The following is a 21,442-nucleotide window of genomic DNA, read 5'->3' as shown; positions in this document are numbered from 1 at the left end:
CATTTCCAGTTCAGAAATACCACCTAAAGGTTGCCTCATACACAGTGGCTCTACAATGAAAACAGGAGGTTTATTTCCCCTCAACCCTCCCTACTTCAGAGGAATATTCTGTCTCTTTTTCAGAGGAGTTTTCTAAGAATGCATTGCGAGAATTAACAATGAAAACCTCTAACAATTTCTTCTCTCAAGGACATTATCTTGTTAGAGACAAAATATATTCTCAGACCATACTCACTGCTCTAAGTGTTACATTCCTTTTCCAAAACCCATGTAGTCTTTGGCCTTTTGTTTTCCACATCTTATCTTTAAAAAAGAAATTCATTCTCAAAATCTGCCTCCTTGTTGCTAAAAGAAAGTTCATACTTCATATTTAATTCATAGTGCCTAGATTCCTATTAATCTCAAGTACCTATTTTCTGATCTTTCTTACTTCATCTAATTTTTAAAGTCCATCTTGTCATCTGCTGATTACAACAAATGGACTAATTTTCCAACGTGCTGAGTGATGGGTATTAAAAAAACAACGACATGAAAAACAAATACATCTAAGTTCAAAATTAAAATGAATGGTGGGCATCAAAATCCAGTCCATTTTACAAATTATAAATTACTTTTGAGACTAAAAAAAGCAGATCTTTTTATACTAACCTGAAAATAAAAGTGCAAAGTTAAAAGATGGCCGCATTCTTTAAAAAAAAAAAAGGGCTGGAATTCTGACCCAGCTTCCCTGTCCAACTAAAATCTGTTCATCAGAAAATTCTCTAGTATCAAGTTCCAGATTTTTTTCCCCTTAGCAAGCTTGTATGGTTTGTATGCTTTAGCTATAAAATTATTTTGGTATGTTAAATTTAAAGCAAATGGTATTTGCTGTTCTTTTTTTATGCCCACTAGCCAAGGTATATTCATCTCTAACTTCATTTGCAATGCACTCCTTGAATCCACCCAAACTGTCAATACTTTTCAGCATAATGAATTGGAAAGCAAAGAGAGAGAAGTCATTTTTGACACACAATCAGTTAAAACTCCTTCCTAGCCAGGAAAGAGTTCTTACTCTTTAAACATTTATTCCTAGGTGTATGGAAATGTCACTACTAAAAGTCTTCCTTTCTTCAAACCCTGCAGCACAACTTTTCAAAAACCTATACTAATTTCTCCAGTACGTATTTTCCAAACCATTCTTTTTATTTGTGTTACTGCTCTCTTAGTAGGGAACTTCAGCTTTAAGCACCTATAATTCTAGAGTTTTAGGGATAAACCAGTGTTGAGGCCAACATCACTCTCCTCTCTAAAAGACAGTAAAAATGTGGTAGGAGCTGTTTCCTGTCTCCTAAAGAAAATAAAATAGCACTCTAACATCAACAACCTAATATGCTCAGAGTAAGTTTTGAGGATAAAATCTTGTGGTTTTACTAACAAACTAATATGACATTTATGTTGGGTGGAGAAATTTTTTTCCTGTCAAGAGGGAAGCAGAGAACTTACTGTGAGTTGAAAGTTAGTCTCTCCTTCCCCAATGATAAAGCTTTCACATTGTGCTATACAAAGAATGTGAACTTTACCTTTAAACTCCCCTCAACCCTCCCTACTTCTAATATCTCAGTCATGAAACTCCCCACCAAAAAATCCACCTAAATGTTCAAAGCACAAAATAAAGCTCCAGGGAATATAGTAGCTAAGATGAGGAGAGGGTCCATAGTCTGCTCTCCTCCTTCTCTTAATGGGACAGTTTTATAAATTTTGTAGAGGCGTGGAGGCAGAGTGGATGAGGGAGAAAAAAAAAAAGAGGAAAGATGGTAGGCTAAATGAGTTACTTGTTTTCCCGATAGTTTAAAGCATTTGGTGGATGGAGGAGGCATATGTTCTTTCACTAAATAAAAAGCAATATGGTAAGAGAAGGGCTGCATCTTATATTTTATCTTCAGCTCTATGTGCCCAGTTAAGCTTTTACACCTCTTTCCTACTTTCCTAACTGTGAATCTTTTCATCTCTATGTTGTGGTTTGGGAGTTCAAGTAAATGCCTTTTTTTTTTTTTTCCTGGAGGAAAAAGATAGTATTGATTTGCTGAAAAGTACAGATGGGAAGCATTATCTTGAGGAGTAATTGCTTCTTAATAACAGAAGTAAGGATTTATTCCTTAGACTGTCAGCATGCCACTAAGGGCTAAAAGAAGGCTGAAGAGGGAGGTAGCATCCTCAATGTCAGTCAGGTCTTTGTTTCCTTGCTCTCGTTCCATTGGCTTTGCAAAGTGACCCAGTCCCCATAAATGAACATTACAGGTCTATCGAAACTACTTTTACAAAATAAGATTTTGTCTGGATACTTTCATGTAGCAATCATTTATAGAGCTGCCAGTCTGTTCCGCTGCTGCCTCTTCCCAAAACTCATCATGGAACCGAAATTCAAATTTTCATTTAGACTGGGCAAGAAACCGGATCTCTTTTATAAGGTAGATATTTCTCAGCTTCAAATTTACTCCTTTGCATAAATTAACAGCATGTGCTTTTGTGGGGGGCGGGGGCTCTTTCTCTTGGAGGAGGCACCTAACTCCAAAACTGCTGAGATTTACAAAGCCTCTAGGAAGATGTTAAAATGTTCTGATATATTGTAACACAACCTTTATTTCAGAGGCCATCTACTAATTACCCAGCAGCACCCATGCCGTGGGAAACACAGAGCATAAAAGGGTGCAGCTGGGGGAGGCATTTGGGAAGGGAGAGCGACTTTGCAAACTGATGGGATGGAGAGGACAACTTTTAGGGTTTGGAAACAGGAGGTCAGGCAAATGCTGAAACGAAGTCCGGACAGGGGTAGATTCTAGCGTGGGTCTCCGGCACGCCCCATGGGCCCGGGGCGCCGAAGCCCTCAGCGGCATTGTCCTCCCCCAGCTGGCGGCCGCGTCCTCCACCCACGCTCCCGGCGGGCGGGGAGCGCCACACGCCTCCGCGGCGCCGACCCAGGCAGCGGGCTCCGGCTGGGGGCTCCGGGCACCGTTCCCGGTGGAAGGGTCTGGGCCAGGGGAGGCGGAGAGGGAGCCTCGCTCTACACTCGCACAGGTTGTCCAGCGCGGGCTGAGGACAGAGAGGGTTAATAATCTCCCCGGGCATCTGCCCACCTCAGCCCTCAGCCCCCAACTCGGCTCCTCCGTATCCCTTTGGCCCGCCGTCGATCCCGAGAAACCCCTTCGACCCCCGCGACAGCCCGGCGTCGACAGCTTTTGTTTTGGCCGCGACGAAAATAACGATCCCAGAGGAGGAGGTGCCGGGGCTGCTGGTGGCTCTTCAGCACAGGGTTAGAGAGGAACGGGCAGCCGTGGCGGCACCTCCTCGTTCCCCCCACGCCCCGCGCCCTCTGCCCGCTAACCTGGCCGGGAGACCGCACGCCTCGGTGCTCACCTCACACTGCGGGGCCCGGGCTCCAAACGGCGTGGGGGGGCTGCAGAGCCGGCCGCAGACGGCCGCCGGTCCCTCAGGTACACCGAGCAAGCAAACGAGCGAGCTAGGACCGCCAGTGCGCGCCTCGCGGCGACCGCGAGCTTTCACGAGCGTCTGGGCGCGCGGCCTCGGGGACGCGCGCGCGCGCACGCATGGCGCAGGCGCGCTGCTCACGCTCGGCCGAGCGCTCCCATTTTGAGCCGGGTTGCGCGAGGCCGATTCGTCGCGCTTCGTTGTTCTCAGCCTCACTCACTGAGTGCTGTCTTGCGCTGTGGTAACCCCGTGGAGTCGTTCCCAGCTCTGCAAGCGTTTTTAGAAAATGTGTTAAGTCCTCACTGCAAAACTGCCTCTCCCCTGCTAAGAGAGCGCGGAGACTCTCATCGCCCCACCTTATGATGGTATTATTGCAAGACCGACAAAACCTGTTCTGAGAATGAGAGTGCCAACAAGGGGACCCGGGCATTGAGGTGGTCAAGAGGCGGGTCACCGAATCCTGAGGGTGGCACTGAGTGCAGGTAGAGGTAGGCAACTAGCCTGTTGCAGAGCTCCACGCCAGCACAACAGCGCAGGCAGGGGTACCTGTCCTGGAACAGTACATAATTCTCTTTGCCAAGACCTTAGTGAACAGGTGGAGACTGTGGTTATTGATAGCATTCCCCATCTTTTTGCTCCTTAGAAAATGTTTCTCTCTCTTTTTCTACATAAACAATTTTAGGGCTGAAAATGTTCTTAGAGATCATCTAAACGCAACCTCTCGTTTTTCAAAGGAGGGAAAGAATGCCCAGAAAGAATTAAATGACTTACCCAAAGCTACGGGGCGTGTTCATGACAGTCTAGATTAATTCAAGGCCAAAGTTACTCTTTTACTTATTTTACCTTTCTTGCTCTTCTTTTTTCTTCTTGCTCTTCCTTTTCGTCCTTTTTCAAAGAGACATCATCTTGTTCTGTTGGTATGTGAATGTACTTAACACTACTCAACTGTACACTTAAAAATCGTTTAAATGGTAAATTGTTATGTATATTTTACCACAATTTTTAAAAGGCGCTCAATAAAAGTTAAATAAATATTGAGTATTAATCTTAGACAGCCTTAAGTATAATTTGGTCAGGTCTTTATAACATCAAAAAGTGTGTTATGAGAAAAAGCATAATAAATGAGATCTAAAGTGACATTTTCAATTTTGCTAATAAGTATATACTTATGCAGTATCAGTTGTTTTTAAAAAAAGTAATGTTGATCCTTAGGCTGATTCTAAGCATGCCAACACTGCCTTTGCTGTGGGTGAGTGGGAAGGCAAATACGTGAAAAACCATGTGTTCCTTCTTTTTGTATTTCCAGACTCCTTATGTGTGTGGAGCCTCTGGAGATGTGCAGCTGTATGCATTTTTATGCAATTTACACAGTGTCCTTTGAAAATGTCGGGCATAGAACATGTGATAGCTCACATGGGGAGGTTGAAAAGACAAAGCAATTATCACTGAATGCATCAACATGATTAAATCTCAGAAATATAACACTGAGTGAAAAAAGCAAATTACAAGATATGTAAATTATTATGCCTGTTTAAGAACACCTAGCCATACTATTTATGAGGGCAAATGTATATGTGTGTGTGTGTGTGTGTGTGTGTGTATCAAAAAAATGGACAAGTAGGTTACACACCAATTTCATGACAGTGGTTACCTCTAGGCAGGTGAAAGGGGAATGGGGTCTGGAAAGAATACAGAAAAGGTTTCAACTATTAATCACACGCAGGAAACAAAAATGCTAATATTTTTAAAAATCTGTGTAGGAATACACGGTTTTTTCTTACACAAGTCTCTAAACTTATGTTTGAAATGTTTCATTTAGAAGTAATGGTGAGATGTCGCAGACATTGAGCTGGCATGCTCACTATGAATATAATGTGAATGGTGTCATTCAAACTGGGGGCAGTGAAGGTGGGGATCAGCAGTCAGGCTGGTGAGGTGTTGGACAAAAGAAGGCTCAGAGGGTGCTGGTTGAGAAGACAGACAAAAGGCACCTTATTTTCAGGGGTAAAAATAAAACTCAACAGGGTTAAAGTATGATGCTCTCTTTTATCCCATCTCTCTTTCATGCCATATTGTAACCACCAATAGAAAGGCTTTAATGAGCGGGAAGTTCACAGAGAGGAAGCACTCTTAGAGCATGTTGCTAAAACTGGTCTCGTTCTGGATGAACCCGTTTTGAAACCATAAATGTTAACTGGTGATACATGGTAATTTAATACTGTATCTATATACCTCCCCAAGGCCACCCTCCACCACCAAAGGCTTTGTTTATTCATTTAGGTACAACCTGGTCATGTGAAAAAACCACTACTCTGGCATTCAGACAATCTAGGTTCTAATTTCAGTTTGGCCACTTACAGATCCTTAGTTAACTCAAGGAAATCAGCAATCTCTATTAGCTTCATGTTTCTTTTTATTTTTAAATTGGAGGTATACAAATCCTGCCTATTTTAAAACTATGAAAGAATACAAACATAAGGTTTACATTTGTCTAACTTGGAAGAGAGAATATTCTTATCTATTTCGGTGAGGGAAGTCTTTTTGGGGGCGGGGGGGGTATTTTGTTTTGTTTTTGTTAGCTGCGGTCCATAAGAACCTCTGCTTATGGACCATCCATTAGATTTACTAAAGAAGCTCTGAAATTTGGAATTTTGGGTTATTCTCCAGCACTTTATAGTTTGATCACAGCAGTTATCACTGTGGTCCTTACATTATTTACACATTGTTTTTTCCAGCCTTTCTCATTAGATTTTTATCCTTGTATTCTTACTCTTCCCCTTACTACGTGGTGGGTGTGCAATAAATTTAATTAAATTAGACTGGATTATAAAACTTCGCACGTTTGGAGTTATTATTAAGGCATGCCATCTGCTGGTTTCACGATGTATCTGTCAGTCAGCCTGAATTCCTTAATATCCGATTGATTAAAATTAATGTCGAAGCATTTGTGAGATTGTGTAGTGGGCAATTTTCCGACATCCTTCCACTTCCTGTTGCAGGTACTATTCTTTCACTGGACCAGTCCCGAATTCTTTTTTCCTGCAACCCTCTTTTACCTGTTGGCCACTCTTAAAACCTGGAAAAATGGAGTTTATATTTCGGAGGCTCGGAGTGACCAGAGCAATATAATTTGGGGTATGCTCAGGAGGTTGGCCTGATTCGGAAAACAAATATGTCTTGAATGGGGGTTTTCAATGCTACTTGTTTCAAGATTGGATGCATCTTTGTTTAGGCATTATGTTGGGAGATCGCAGTCCCTCCCACCCTCTTGGCAATCTTTCATTATATCCGTGTGCCCAATTTTGGAGCCAGCCCTCCTGGATCTCCTGGCCAATCAAGAGACCACACATTGTTGCCTAAGAGACCCCGGATGCCAGCGAAAAGATTTATAGATGGTGATTGGACTACAGGAAGCTAGAAGGTGGGGGCTGGGCAAAGTCAAAGAAAAAGCAGCTATGGCAACACCAGCGCTTGAGGCTTGAAGAGGGAGTCGAGCTAAAAGAGGTGAGGCAGTGGGTAGTGCATGAAAAAGATGGAGACTCTCTTTCGAGAGCTCCACTCTCATCCTCCTGGGCCTCGCACAAGCCTTGTCACTGCTGCTGGGGATTACATTTTGCTCCAACTGCAGTTAAAGTGCCAGATGCTTCATACGAAATTAACAACCAACAAATAATTATTTATATGACTATCAAACATAGATCTTTTTATTGTATTATAGTTTTTGCTTTCTAACTAGTTTACTATAACATGAGTCAGTATTTAAATCCTAATGCCTGATGCTTTCCTGATAATATCCAAGGTTCTCTTCTCTAAAGATACTGCAGTGTACAGTGAGGTGTGTGTTAGCAGAGAAACTCAATACTATTCTGCTCTGTAAACTCCAAATAAAAACCTGATAATCCTAAGTATAAGTGCTCAATTCATAATGTTCTGAGTTTCATCCTACATTTCCACTAGTTTTAATCCCTAAACTGTCCTCTAAACTGTCCATTGTTTCATTCATTCCATTGATTTAACAAATATTTATCAAGGATCTATTATATACTATGAGATTAATATTCAGGTGAGCAGTATCAGAAAACCAAATAAGCAAAGAAGCATCAGAGTTTTGTATTGTTTTCTCTGAGAGATCTGAAGTTCAATGTGTCTGGGCAGATAGTGCATGAAGGGAGAGAGAGGCAAGTGAGGCTCAAAAGGTAAACTGAGGTAAATTCATAGTGGACCTAGACTTGCATGCTAAGGTATCTAGATATTGTGTAGCCATTAGCAAGCCTCTGAGGGTTTTTGAGCTGAACAGGGACATGATCAACTCACTAGCCTTTAAAAAACAAAACAACAACAAAAACCTCCCTACGTAGAATAGTAGCTACCAGATGTGAGGAGAGGGGAAAGAAGATATTAATCAAAGGGGACAAACTTTCAGTTATAAGATGAATAAGTTCTGGAGACCTAATGTACAGCATGGTAATGATAGTTAATAGTAATATAATGTATACTTGAAATTTGCTAAGGGAGTAAACTGCAAGTGTTCACACCCCCCGCCCCGCACACACACAAATGGTAACTATAGGAGGTGATGGATATTGAATAGTTTCATTGTTCATTTCATTATGTATATACATATCAAAACACCACCTGTACACTTTAAATATATTTCATTTTTATTTGTCAAAAAAGAAAACTCTAGCAGTGAACTGTAAGCTGCGTTAAAGCAGAAATTCTTACCTTTATACCCCTAACACAGGCCTAACAGGTCCTAGGCACAGTTGAATAATGGTGACAGTGTGAAGAATGGCTTGGAGATGGAATTAGAGATGTGTAGCACTGGAACTTTACCAGAAGACCCATCCTTGCTGTCAATATGGAAGTAGAAACATGGAACTAGAAACATACATTTTGGGCTAAGGCCACAGGCCCTCTCTCTTCCTTTTGGTCCAAAGAAAAACAAAAATTAAAGCTAAACATTCAGGAACAGCCATTAGGAGGAAACAGGTCACAAAAAAAGCAGCAGCAAGTTTTATATGTGAACGTAAGGAAAGACAACTTGCTTTGTCTTGTTGAAGGAGTGGGGACAATTATTTTGTGTGTGTTATATAAAAGTGTCTGTCTTTACAATAGTCCTGAGTGGTCTATACCATGAACATGTGTGTGCATGCACATATGCACCCTGCCTATCTTCTGGTGTGAAGGGAGGAGAAAAAAATTGTGAAAGGATAATTACAAAAGACAGAGTAGGGCACCCCCATTTTCATGCTTCAGCAGGACTATATTACCAAGAGGGCTATTTCTCCTGGCCAGATCCATCTCCTGAATACCAATTTTCCTGACGTTGGTTTGAAGAAAGCCTAGTTCAAATAAAAAAGCCTGGCTCTGAGCACCCAGGAAAAAATAAATAAATAAAACAACCAGTGCAGGGCCTTGGGGAGGACCTAGAAAAATTCCTGTGTCCTAATTCAAAAATTTTGCTTGGCTTGTTTCCTACGCAAAATGGGAAGAGAGTTTCTCCGCTTATAGCAGGAGTTTTTAACCTGCGGTAAGCAAAATTTTATGTTCATGTGCATTTTTCTAGGGAGAAGATTCATAACTTTCATCACATTCTCAAGGAGTTATTTGGCCCTCGAAAAAAATTAAAACAACTGGTGTAATAAAAAAAGAAAGGTCAAATCTAAACAAATAACAAAAAGAGAAATACATAGTTTTTAACTGTGCAGATCTAGACTTAGTGACCATGCTTTGTCTCTATAATTGGCCTGCTCGCATGTACTTTTATAGCTGTCAATTAATAATACTGCAATGAAATCATTTCTTACGCCTTTTGCAACTTAACTAAATATGTGTGACTTAGATGATGAGCTGTTAGGGGGCTGAGGAGAATGTGAAGGCTGGTCTGAGTCCCCTTTATTCCAGTGGCCTGATGGCAGCAGGTGGTGTCTAATGATGCCACTGAGTTTTTAAAACATTGGGTTTATCTTCAGCTACAATTTAATCCTGAGACGTAATATTATATGGCAAGTGAGAGCCTAGAAGATTGCAGATCTAGCATTTGGGGGGATCCCATAGCAACCACAAACTAATGATTTTTTTTTAACTGTCCAAGATGTGCTGCTGGCGAGTAATTTTTGGAACCCATAGATGAGGCAGGCAAGCCCTGGTCCCCTCAGTCATCACCACTGCCTTTCGGTATGAAACCCTCCTTCAGAGAGGAAGGCAGGCAGAAACACTGAGGATATACACTGAAACCACCCTCAGTCTGCTTTAAGTGTTTTCTACCTTAAAATATTTGTCGTGGCCCTCACAAGGACAGGTATTGAGCTAGCTGTGAATGGCAAGGTCAAACCTGTATGAGGTAAAAAAAAATTTGGTTGTGAACAATAGATTCTAGCTAATGTAAGCAAAAGAGGAAATTCATTGCAAGGATATCAGGTGGCTCACGACATGGACCAGAAAAGACAAGAGGCTTGGAGGCATGAGGCAGCAGGGACACCTCAGCGGAGCAGCAGTGCTGCCTTGAATAACTGCCTCAGCTGTAAAGTAAGGATAAGCCAACATCCGTCCAACGGGCCTGGCTCCATTTCGTGACCACCTCTGGGCTGGGGAAGGGAAGGCCACTTTGACTGATTAACCAACCCAGCAAACTTTAAACAATGAAGGAAAAGTAATTCCTTGTGGAAGTTATATTGCTTTAATAAAATGAAGGCAGACATATACTGAGCATTGAAAAAGAGTACATTTCCGCCAATAAATCCAAATCTGTCCATCTCCTAAGGCTTGGTATTTTATATTATTACATCATTCCACTTCTTAAATATGGTATCAAGCTAGAACCCTTGTTACTTAGATGTCAGAAAGTTAAGAGGGAAGGAAGAAAGTCACAAGGGACAAGGATGGAGTGTTTTATATTGCACTATGATTGTATGAATTAAAATACCTCTTCTTTCTAGCCAGTTCAGTATCCTCTTAGCTAGGAGTGATTTTGGGTTTCTCTCCATGGTCCAATGAAACTAGAGTTAAACAAACCTGTATCTGATTTTCAGTTCCACCACTTTCTGTCTGTATAATTTTGGGCAGAGCATGTAGTTTAAACGAGCTTCATTTTCTTTATCTATATAATGGCCTAAAACCTACCACCTCATCAGATTGTTAGGAACTTTAATTGAGCATACAGATTAAGTACTTCCAGTAAATGTTCTTTCCCTCAATTCCTTCTTTCAACATACCAAAAGATTGTATGCTATTAATATTCTGAAGATTACAGGGAAAAGGAAGGGAAGGGGAAAGTCAAGGAACATATAGCAAGGACTCATGGACAAAACCAAAGGGGAAGAGCTGAGGGAGGGAAGGAGGGAGGGGGCAAGGGAAAGTGGTGGGGGGAGGCAGAGACAAATGTATTTGAAAAAATAAAATTAAATTTAAAAAAAATATTCTGAAGACTATATGATTCATTTCTTCTGCTAGGTATAATATTTCTTACGGAAGAATACCCAGTTATTTCATGATGGCATTTGCACCTCCAAAAAGCACGGATGGTCCCAAAATGCAGACAAAAATGAGTACCTGGACACCTTTAAACCATCAGCTTTTAAATGACCGGGTAAGTGACCAAAGCTGTTTTATCAGTTGCATTATTGCCTTAAAGGAAAAAAAAAGTACTCCCTGACTGGTGTGGCTTAGTGGATTGAGTGCTGGCCTGTGAACCAAAGGGTCACAGGTTCAATTCCCAGTCAGGGTACATGCCTGGGTTGCAGGCCAGGTCCCCAGTAGAAGGAGTGCAAGAGACAAAGACACATTGATGTTTCTGTTCCTCTCTTTCTTCCTCCTGCCCCCTCTCTCTAAAAATAAATAAATAAAATCTTTTTTAAAAAAGGAAAAAAGTATTAAAAGTTTGGTTATCAAAATATGAACAGCAATTGTTTAGGATTCTGTAATGGATGGAAAAAATGAAGGATTTTGTTTTCAAAAGTTTTTGATTCCTTCCTATGTGGGCAAGGCCGGCAGTAAACCAAGTCCCTACATGTGATGAAAATGTCTTAGATTTGTTCTTTCCTGCAGCCACTGCTCCTCTGTCTCACTCTAAATGCCTTTTTTCTTCTATCACTCGTTCTCGGCTGGAACTACCAGGAATGAGAGAGAAGAAGGTGGTTTATGGGGAGTTCCCTGAAAAACAGATTTTCTTGCTAGAGTTGAAGTTACAAGATAATGCTGCACATTTAACCAAATAAATAAAATGAATAAATCTCATCCCATTATTCACATGACTGAGGTTCTCCTAAGAATTTATTTCCAACCTGCATTCGGGGGAGGCACTAGTAGAATACACTGAACAAAGAACCGTAAGGGTGGGAAGCTGAATATCATGCTAGGGTATGAGACTGGCCACGCTCTGGAGATTTCTGTTCCTTCTTCAGGTAGGGGCAGAATTTACCAGCTGGTCTGTGAGCTCCTGTTATCAATACCATTGACACTTAACCACCAGATGTTTGAACTGCGCAGGTCCACTTATATGTGGATTTTTGACTATGCAGGGAGTCAGCATCCCTAACCCCTTCATTGTTCAAGAGCCAACTGTGCCTATGACAAGGACCACACCTAGCTGGCAGTAAAATCACCATCAATAAAACGGACCTCTGCCCTGGCTGGACTACCATCTCGAACACAAAAAGGTTGAGAGTTTGATCCCCAGTCAGGGCACATATAAGTACCTAGGTTGCGGGCTGATTCCCTGGTCGGGGAGCATCCGGGGGGCAACCAATTGATGTTTGTCTCTCATGTCAATTCACCCCCTTCATCTCTCTCTAAATCAATAGACATATCCTCGGGTGAGGATTTAAAAAACAATAACTGACTTCATTATCTTGCTCCTACACACTCATTCCTTCCTCTGGTGGAACACCGAGTTCGACTTCACACTAAGTCACTTAAGCCAGACAACTTCCTTCTCTTTGTTGGGTCTGGAACTTGATTTCCCCCAAATTACAAGTTAATAACTTAGCCCGTTACTTATGGCATAGAAAATAATACAGATTCACAGAAAAGACACAAGATTCTTGGGTCAGAGACAAAGAACTTCACTGTTCACAATGCAGCAAGCCGCATGAGCATCATGTTTGTGTTGGTTCTTCTTGCCCTCCTGACCGACAGGAGTGATGCAGAGGCCCCAGGCAAATACTGCACACGCCATGGGTTTCTGCCACAGCGGAAGGATATGAGCCCAGGGAATCCACTGCTTTTACGGTGAATAGTAAATAAGCCTGCTCTTGGTCCCAAAGGGAAACAGTACCTCCTTGCTCAAGGTTGCCTTGCTACAAACAAAACTTGGAGAAATGGCAGTCAGGGCCTTGCATTCTTGGTATCCCAGGACCTATTGGAGTGTAAGAGGCCCGGGGAGGACTGTCAGCCAACACCCCTCACCTCCATAACCAGTTCATTTTCAAGTTCTCGGAGCCTTCCTCCAGCCTCCTTCTCTCCAGTCACCTATATTTCTCCAGCTCCACATTCTCAGTTCACACCCTCATCACCCTTTGCCTGGTGCATTGTAGCAACCCCCTAACAGGTTTCACTGCCTTTATCCCTACCAATCCATCCTCTCTTTTGGTTCAGAATGATATTTCTAAAATACTAATCTGATCCTATTATGTAAAACCAATAGCAGGCCCTACTCCGAACGTTAAATCCCAAACTCCCATGCATAGCATTGAAGACCCTCCAAGTTCCAACCCCTACCGCTGCCTCCACTCATCCTCTGTCCAGGCCGACTAAGTGGACCCCAGATGAGCCATCTCCCTCACACCACCACACCTTTGCACATGCTCTTCTCATTCAAATATCATCTTCTCTGGGAAGCCCCCTCCTGCTTGCTTTTCTTTGCTCTCATCACTTTTTACTGACTTTCCCATTCAACTCTAATGTGTTGAGTTGAGATTGTCTTTTGTCTCTGTCTCCAGTGCCTGATATGGTTCCTGAAACACAAGACAAGGAGTCACCCTGCGACCTCCCTCCATTGACTCTCACCTTCTTGTCCCTCCTTCCTGGGCCTGCATTTGGCCCTTTGCCTCCCTGAACCTAACAGATATGCTCATCAATCTGGCAAAGCTGGAGCACCAATCCTGACCCCTCCTGCTCAGTACTTTCCTGTTACTATTCCTGTGATGTATAATGTGAGCAATTTGAGGATTAAGGCAGAGGAGCCAGCATAGTGGCCAGAATAATGAGAAACAAAAGGGAGAGACACTGAAAAGGAAAATGACAAAGGAAAGAAAAGAAAAGAAATAGAAAAGGAGGGACTAGGAATAAAAAAAGGAAAGGCAGGGAGAGAGAGAAGTCAGCCTTCATCTAGCCATGAACAACATAGGTCTATTGAAAGACTTCTTTAATTCAGCTCAACAATTATTTGTTGATCACCTGTTTGCAATGTTCTTAGCCCTCCAGCAGGTTATATAACAACTTTTCTGCTCCCCACACATACCCAGAACTTGAGTGTTTAGTTTTGAAATCTGTTTTTCTATAGAATGATGAAGGTTTTACACACGTGTGAAAAAGTGACTCAAATTGAAATACCTATTCATTGGATGCCTTGCCTTTCAGAAATTTTCTTTGAAAAATTAGAAGTCTTAAGTAATTTAGGAGCTGTGGAGAAAAAAATGTCTTAATTGCCTGATGGCCTGTTGCAGATTGGGTCGCTAGAGAAGCAGCCTCTGAGATGGACACGTCGGGCGTTCACTGGGGAGGCTCTGGGCATCATCAGCACTGGGACGGGTGGGGAGCTAAGGAGAGGGCCGGGGAGGAAGTGGAGCGGAGGGGAGGAGGTTTGGGGCAGAGGAGGAAGCTGGGCCATGGCGCACTCTCAATAAGGCTCCCTGTGGCCGCCCCAAAGGTCCTGGACCAGGCCGATCTCTCAAGCTCACGGCTGCCAGCCAGCAGCACTCCCAGCAGGCGGGGGAATAAATAAATAAACCCTTCCGTCTCACCGGGGCTCTGCGCAGTTTATCACAGCAAACACTGCATTGTCTTATCTTGATTCTTAACTAGCTTTTGTCAAATTGAATGATTTCTAGAGATAATATTTATTTTGTTGTTCAGACAGACCTCCCATTTTATTCCCCCAAAATTATTTTTTGGTTTAGTTAAGTTCTCGTTTGGAGTAAAATTATTTTTTTAAATCTTCACATGTGTATAAATGTAAATATACATACACATAGAATTTGTGTATGCAAATACCAAACTATTAATCGTGGCTTCACCCAAGAGTTGAATGGCACTAGGGGAAGTCATCCTGTTAGAAGAGAGCTTTCATTTTTTACTTTCTACAGTGCAATAAAATTTCAAAGTGTAAAACAATTTTTAAAATAAATATAAATGCAAGTAAATATAAATGTAAATAAGTATTTTATTTATAAATAAATTTAAATACAAGTAAAATAAATATAAATAAATATAAATACAGAGTGAAAAGAATAACTGGGAATTGAACATTGTGGTTCCAGATCACCTGTACCAATAATTCCCATGTAACTGGAGTAAGTCATTTACCTTCTCTAGCCTTTACTTTTTCTTCCTTTATGAAATGAGTAGGTTGGATCATATGACTTTGAAGGTCTCTTTCACATCTAACATTCAGACTGTGTGAAAGGAACTAAAAATAGATGCCAAGGATACAGCTGGTCTCCAAGTGTCCATACAATAATTTCAAGGGATTTTCTACACTTCTAAAACAGGGCATTTGTCACTAGTGATCAGTGTAATTCTGAGGTTGTGCTTTTTTGTTTTTGTTTTAATTTTCTCCTGTTTTGTAGGAAAATATGAAATACATGACTATTCCAGACTAAAATAAAAGTCACAGGATTTTTAGCTTCAATGCAGGCTTTAAGCAGAAAGATGGAATTCAAATTCAGATGCCTAAAAAAAAGAAAAAGCGTCATTAGCATTAGGCAAATGTAATGGATTTCAAATAATTCAGGTATTGTGAATTTTGAGAGGAGGAATGTTCTGGCTATCTAGTGTTTGAATTGAAAGTAACCAACATTTCCTTTCGAGTATGGTTCATGGATGTACTACAGCACATGTTAAAAGGGTGTACTGAGAAATAGCACTTTGTTACCATCAATCAATCATCATTTAGGAGCCTCTGTCTTACTCCTACACTGTAATAATGTCACTTAGTGAAATATGTAACTACAGTGTCGATAGACTAAAATAACAATGTTGGATTTTGATTTAACAGCAGACTGAATAAACTGTGTTATAAACATTCTGCAAGGAAAGAAGATCCATTTTAATATTTCCATTTTGAATCGATATTTTGTTTGCCAGCTCTTTACGATGAAGAACATGATTGCAAATCTTTGAAATGAAGACTCCCTCCAAACCAGAGAATATAAGATGCTGACTGAGGACCTGACAATTAAATAATTTGTCCCAAATTATATTTCTTGTCAAGGATAGCATCAGAACCAGATCTGAGCCCCTTTGGTGTTTTCCCTCCCTGTTCACCCCTGTCCGTTTCTACTTGGATCTAGATGCCTTTTTGATAAAGAAACAGATTTGCTTGGACCCTGCTTAGACTTGATCATTGGTCCTTTAAAGACCATTATTTTAGCCTGAATAACATTCCTGAACAAAAAGCATTGAGTTGCACAAAGGGATTGCGATCTGATAGACACAGAAGTGGGTAGCAACCCAAACCACACTCTGGAGACAGCAAGGAAAGGCGAGGTTTATGAAGGCAAAACCCACAAAATGTAATTCTTTCATGCAAATAAAGGATTGCTGGTTAGGTTAGCAAGGATTGGTTAGTTCCAATATGCAAATAAGCAGACAGAAACTACTAGGAAGGAAGTAAAGTCCATATGTGTCCATGAAGCAGTTGCTCTAGGGTGTTTGTGGCTCCAGGATGTTTATGGCTCAGCCCTGGGGTGAGTTAAGCAACAGGTGTAGCAACTTAAATGCAGCTCTGAGAATTAAGGCACAAGATGTTCATAGGCCCCATTTCCTTAATAACCTTCTGACTCTATTTTAAGTGACTCTTTTAGCAATATTTATTCAATTTTATTTTTTCCATTATCATTTGGACCCTGCTTAGATTTGGTGGTTGGCCCTCTAAAAACTGTTGTTTTAGCCTGAATAAAACTCCCGACTTCCCACCCTACTCCTTTCCTGCTATTTCTTGCTGATTCTCCTCGCCCCTTCAGGTCAGTGCTCCTTTGTTTCCAATGCTCCCTATTGTCCTTGGCCACCATAATGGTCGTCCCATCCTACTTTTGAAAGGAGACTGTAGTCTTGGGGTCTAACCTTTTCTTCTCCCACTGTGAAGACAAAGCATGTCGGGCTTGAAGTCAGGATAGGGAAGACCAAGGTTCTAGTGAGGAACCAAGTGAGTTGAACTGAACAGACAGCCCGGAACCAGTGATTTTTTAAGGAGCTATAAATATAAGCCCCTTGGGCCTCTGGTTAAACTCTCTAAAACAAGGACAGTGAGCAAAAAGATCTTCAGGATTTCTCTGAATGCTAAGATTCTATGACTTTTGAAGCTCTTTTGTTGTTGTTGTTCTTGAATCAGCAGGTATTTTTTGAGGGCCTGTCACAGAACCTGTGGAGCATGTAGAAGTGGTTGTAATCTACGTAGGAAGATAAAATGAACAGAAACAACTAGAGAGCCATTGCACCCCCTACGGAGACCAAGCAGAACATGCGCTATAAGTAGAATATGAGTTGGGCGGAGCTAGGCCACTGGGCACCAGGAAAGCGGTGGTGCCGACAGCTTGGTTTGGGGGGCAGATCACTGATTGGATTTGGTTAGATAAAGGAGAAGAATTCAGAAAATATTTGACTCCAAATTTTTGAATCTTCTATACTCTAGGTTCTCTTCTATTTTCATCTAGATACTCTGAGTATATCTGTTGCTCAGGTAGCAGTTAATTAGGGGGGAGGAGAGAAAGGCATTCTCTTTCTTCTTTAATGTACAAGGAATATCTACCTGTGATATATGAGATTCTCTGGCCAAGAGCAAAACCGACATTTTGCTGGTTTTAAGGTTGCTGTTGAACCAATTATTTCCATCCCCGTTTTGTATGCCCCTTGAAGCTAGGCTTTGAGAGTCTGTAAAAGGAAGGAAAACATGATCTGTTGTAGAAGCAGAAAACCAGCTCCTCATGCTTCTCCACAAAAAGGGAAGAATAAGCCTGCGTTACCCTTCAAGTAAGAACATTCTTGCAGTGCTAGAGAATGTAGGTAGTGCTGAGAGGAAGGGGAAAATGTCGATTCCAATTTTTTTACAATGTAAATCATTTTTATTTTTTATTTATGGGTGACATGCAATATTATATTAGTCTCAGGGGTACACCCCAGTGATTAGATACTGTGTAGCTTACTAAATGATCATCCTGATAAATCTTGTACCCATTTGATACCATACATCGTTATTAGAATATTATTGACTATGTTCCCTGTGCTACACTTTACATCTCTATAACTATTCTGTAAAAATCCCTTCACCTTTTTTCTCCCTTCCCCCTAACATGCCTCCCATCTGGCAACCATCAAAATGATTCCAATTTTGAAAGCTGACAGGTTGTATGTGTAGGAGTGAGAGAGACATTTACATCTGTTCATTACTTTCCCTTACTTCCTCTCTCCATAGTTCCCTCCCCCGCCAAACATTCTCACATTAGTTTTCCCTTCCTCACTCATTCAACTACACCTGTGAGTGATGCTCAGAAAAGCACCTCTGCACCAATAGGTAAATAACTCATGTGTACCAATATATCCATAAAGATATTCATTGTCACTTTCATTGCCACATTCATTTAATCCAGTAAATGTGAGTACCTGTGGTATACGCTGTAAACACTCTATACCAGGGATGGAAAGATGAATAAGACATTATGTTCTAAATACTGTATAACAACAAACCTATACAGATAAACACCGAGTTGTAAGTCTTGAGGTATACATATAACCATTTCTGATCCTACAAACATACAAGTACATATATAGCCACTGATATGTATATACACTGAAATATAAAAACAGCTGTTCATTCATAAATTTCAAAAGATCTAAAAATATTAATACTGAAATATTTGGGGGGAGGATCTCCATTCTCCTGTTTTTTGTCAGTTTTTTCATCTCCTTTCAAATTCTAAAATTTGTTACACTTTAGAGTTTCATTCTTTTCTTATTTCTTGCCTTTAAAAACTTATTACTTCTGCCCTGGTAGGGTGGCTTAGTTGCTTGGAGCCTTGTCCTATACACCAAAAGGTTTCAGGTTTGATCCCTTGTCAGGACATATACAGGAGGCAACCAATCAATGTGTCTCTCTCACATCAGTGTTTCTCTCTCTCTTCCTTCCTCTCTCTAAAATCAATAAGCATATCCTAGGCTGAGGACTAAAAAATTATGACTTCTTTAAAATGAATTATTCCACATGCAGAAACTGAGAGAAAAGATACCTTGCCCGAGGTAAAAATAAGTACCTTCTCAGGAATCAAATCTTTTTATACTCAGTTGACACAATGAAAAAACTACTTATTTATTGATAATACTTTAATAATGTCTTTCTTGTAATGGGTATTTTGACCCATGAATTATAAAATTATTCCATTCTTTTTTATTTACTGTAGGTATTTGAAGAAAGAAGAGCTCTGCTTGGAAAATGGGTAAGCATTTAAAATATGCTTCTATATTTGAAACAGATAAAATACACTTACTCCTATATTGTTATGTTACCATAGAGCCCAAAGAATTCATTTTGGACATAAGGTAAGCAATGATGATGGCTCACAGCCTGAGAAGTTTGGTACTTTCTGTATCAGTTACAGTTGTCCGGAAAAACAGAAAATATAGCAGTTATTTTAACACACAATTAAATTTAATAAACAGCAGTGGTTACACAAAGACTGGAAAAGAGAAAAGACAAAAAGGGAGCACTGAGGTGCCATGGAGTCAGTACTGCAGGATGTAGCTGCTTCCAGCTTTGCTGATGCCTTGGGAGCTCAGAGGAAGGACCAGCTGGGAGCAGCCTGGGTGGGGGAACCCAGACTTCTGAGGAATAAAGTAGATAGCAGCCAGCTGGTCCCTAGGTATCTGAGGAAGTGTGGAAGAAATTAGACCCTGGAATCAACAGTTACTGCCAGGGAGGAGCGCTAGGGTGATGCTCCCAGGAACAGCAAGGAAACAAAGGAATAAGGCTCTTCTACCTCAGTTTCCCTCTAGTACCACCCTCTCCATTGGCAACACTTCACAGGGAGTCAGCTGTAAAGGAGAAATACGGTTTATAAAGACTCAGTCTGCTATACTCACAAAGTAGAATGCACAAAGGTGAGTTTGGATATGAGAGACAGTAGCTTAATAACCAGCACAGTTCATCCATTTGGCTACTTAGCATCCATATATATGCTTATACATATGCTTCAAGTTGTTACAGTAACAACTTTATGCTAGTATCTAACAAGGTGCAACTATCCTTTATACAAATGTGGACTTTCTTACTTTTTCTTTAAAGGATCCACAGAGTGCCGGTGGTCATTATCCATCCCTGTGCCATGGTCAAAGTACCCATCTCTGGCCAAGGTTTATTACTTGTCACATCGCTCAACAGTCCCTTCTAACAGTCTCTGTACCCTAGGAGAGTTGGAAACATATTTTCAACTCCCAGACCCAAAAACTTGTACACGAATGTTCATAGCAACATTATTCATAATAGTCAAAAAGTATAAATACCGAAATATCCATCAACTTATGAAGGAATAAGCAAAAGGTAGTATATCCATGCAATGGAATACTATTCAGCCTTTATAGAAAGTGTCCAAAACAGGAAAATCCATTTTGACAGAGTATAGGTTAGTGGTTTCCAGGGGCTAGAGTACAAGTGGGAAGAGGGATTGACTGTAATTGGTACGAGATACCTTTTTGGGGCAATGGAAATGTTCTGGAATTAGAGAATAATGGCTATACAACTTTGTGATATACTAAAAACTACTGAACAGTACACTCATAGTGCTGAATTTTTTGGTATGTGCATTAAATCTCAATTTTAAAAATAAATCAGGATTCCTTTAAAAAACTATACTTGGATTTCCTTAATTCTTGATATATGTAATAAACTTGAAATATTCCATCTTTAAGACATACAAAGCCTTCTTCCTTAAGGGGCCGTCTTTGACCCAGGATGTAACTCCTTTCCCTTGAGTTACTGAAACTCATTTTCTTAAGTGTCTTAATGTGTTCAGGCTGCTATAACAAAATGCACAGTCTTACAAACAACAGAAATTTACTTCTCATAGTTCTAAAAGTTAGGAAGTCAAAAATCAAGGCACTGGCAAATTTAGTGTCTTGTGAGATCCCGCTTTCTGGTTCATAAACTACTGTCTTTTCACGGTAACCTTACATTGCTGAAGGGGTGAGGGAGTTTTTACAAGGACACTAATCTCATTCATGAGGGCTCTACCCTCATGACCTAATCACCTCCTAAAGTCCTGACCTCTTACTACTGTCACCTTGGGGGAGAGGTTTCAACATACGAATTTGGAGATGAGGGGAACAAACATTCAGTCCATTGCACTAAGACTAACATAAAACACTATTTCTTACTATTCTTGTTTATCTTACTTGGTCACCAGTTCTTTTCTGTGTTGGTCTACAAGCTTCAATCTAAAGATATTTATTAACCTAAGCAAAAAAAAAAAAAAAATCATATAATGTCTCTGGAAGGATTCAAAAGAAAAGGGGCGACATTGGTTTCCTCCAGCGTGGAGAACTGTGAGTCTGTCACGGGGTTTAAGAGACTCTTTTCTGAATAGCTTTTCGTATCTTTTGATATTTTTAGTCACGTGAATGTATTGCCTATTCAAAATAATAATAAACTATACAAAATAAATTTAGTAAAAATTAAGGCATTAAAATACCAAAAATTTAAAATGTAGCTGAGTTTTTTTCATATTCTATATATGTTTTTAAAAAATGTTTATTTATTGATTTTTAGAGA

The 21,442-nt window shown here is 40.6% G+C and overlaps 2 protein-coding genes across 2 annotated transcripts in view; one reads left to right on the top strand and one right to left on the bottom strand.

Annotated features, from left to right (window-relative positions):
* The window catches only part of FZD3 (frizzled class receptor 3), a 67,976-nt gene extending 64,452 nt beyond the window's left edge, over positions 1-3,524 (bottom strand). The window contains exon 1 of the mRNA XM_054576013.1: positions 3,394-3,524. The gene's annotated coding sequence lies outside the window, so the exon portion shown is untranslated. The remainder of the gene's footprint in view (positions 1-3,393) is intronic.
* Positions 3,525-6,868: 3,344 nt separating this feature from the next.
* The window catches only part of FBXO16 (F-box protein 16), a 44,365-nt gene continuing 29,791 nt past the window's right edge, over positions 6,869-21,442 (top strand). The window contains exons 1-3 of the mRNA XM_054575922.1: positions 6,869-6,969; positions 10,921-11,056; positions 19,080-19,115. Coding sequence (XP_054431897.1) covers positions 10,958-11,056; positions 19,080-19,115 — 135 coding nt within the window. The 5' untranslated portion in view covers positions 6,869-6,969; positions 10,921-10,957. The remainder of the gene's footprint in view (positions 6,970-10,920; positions 11,057-19,079; positions 19,116-21,442) is intronic.

The sequence above is a fragment of the Pteronotus mesoamericanus genome, unplaced genomic scaffold, assembly GCF_021234165.1.
Source record: "Pteronotus mesoamericanus isolate MK-2021 breed Mesoamerican mustached bat unplaced genomic scaffold, CSHL_Meso_final contig_32, whole genome shotgun sequence".
Taxonomy (NCBI): domain Eukaryota; kingdom Metazoa; phylum Chordata; class Mammalia; order Chiroptera; family Mormoopidae; genus Pteronotus; species Pteronotus mesoamericanus.
Note: the sequence above shows the minus strand (reverse complement) of the source record. Positions and strands in the feature narration are given on the sequence as shown.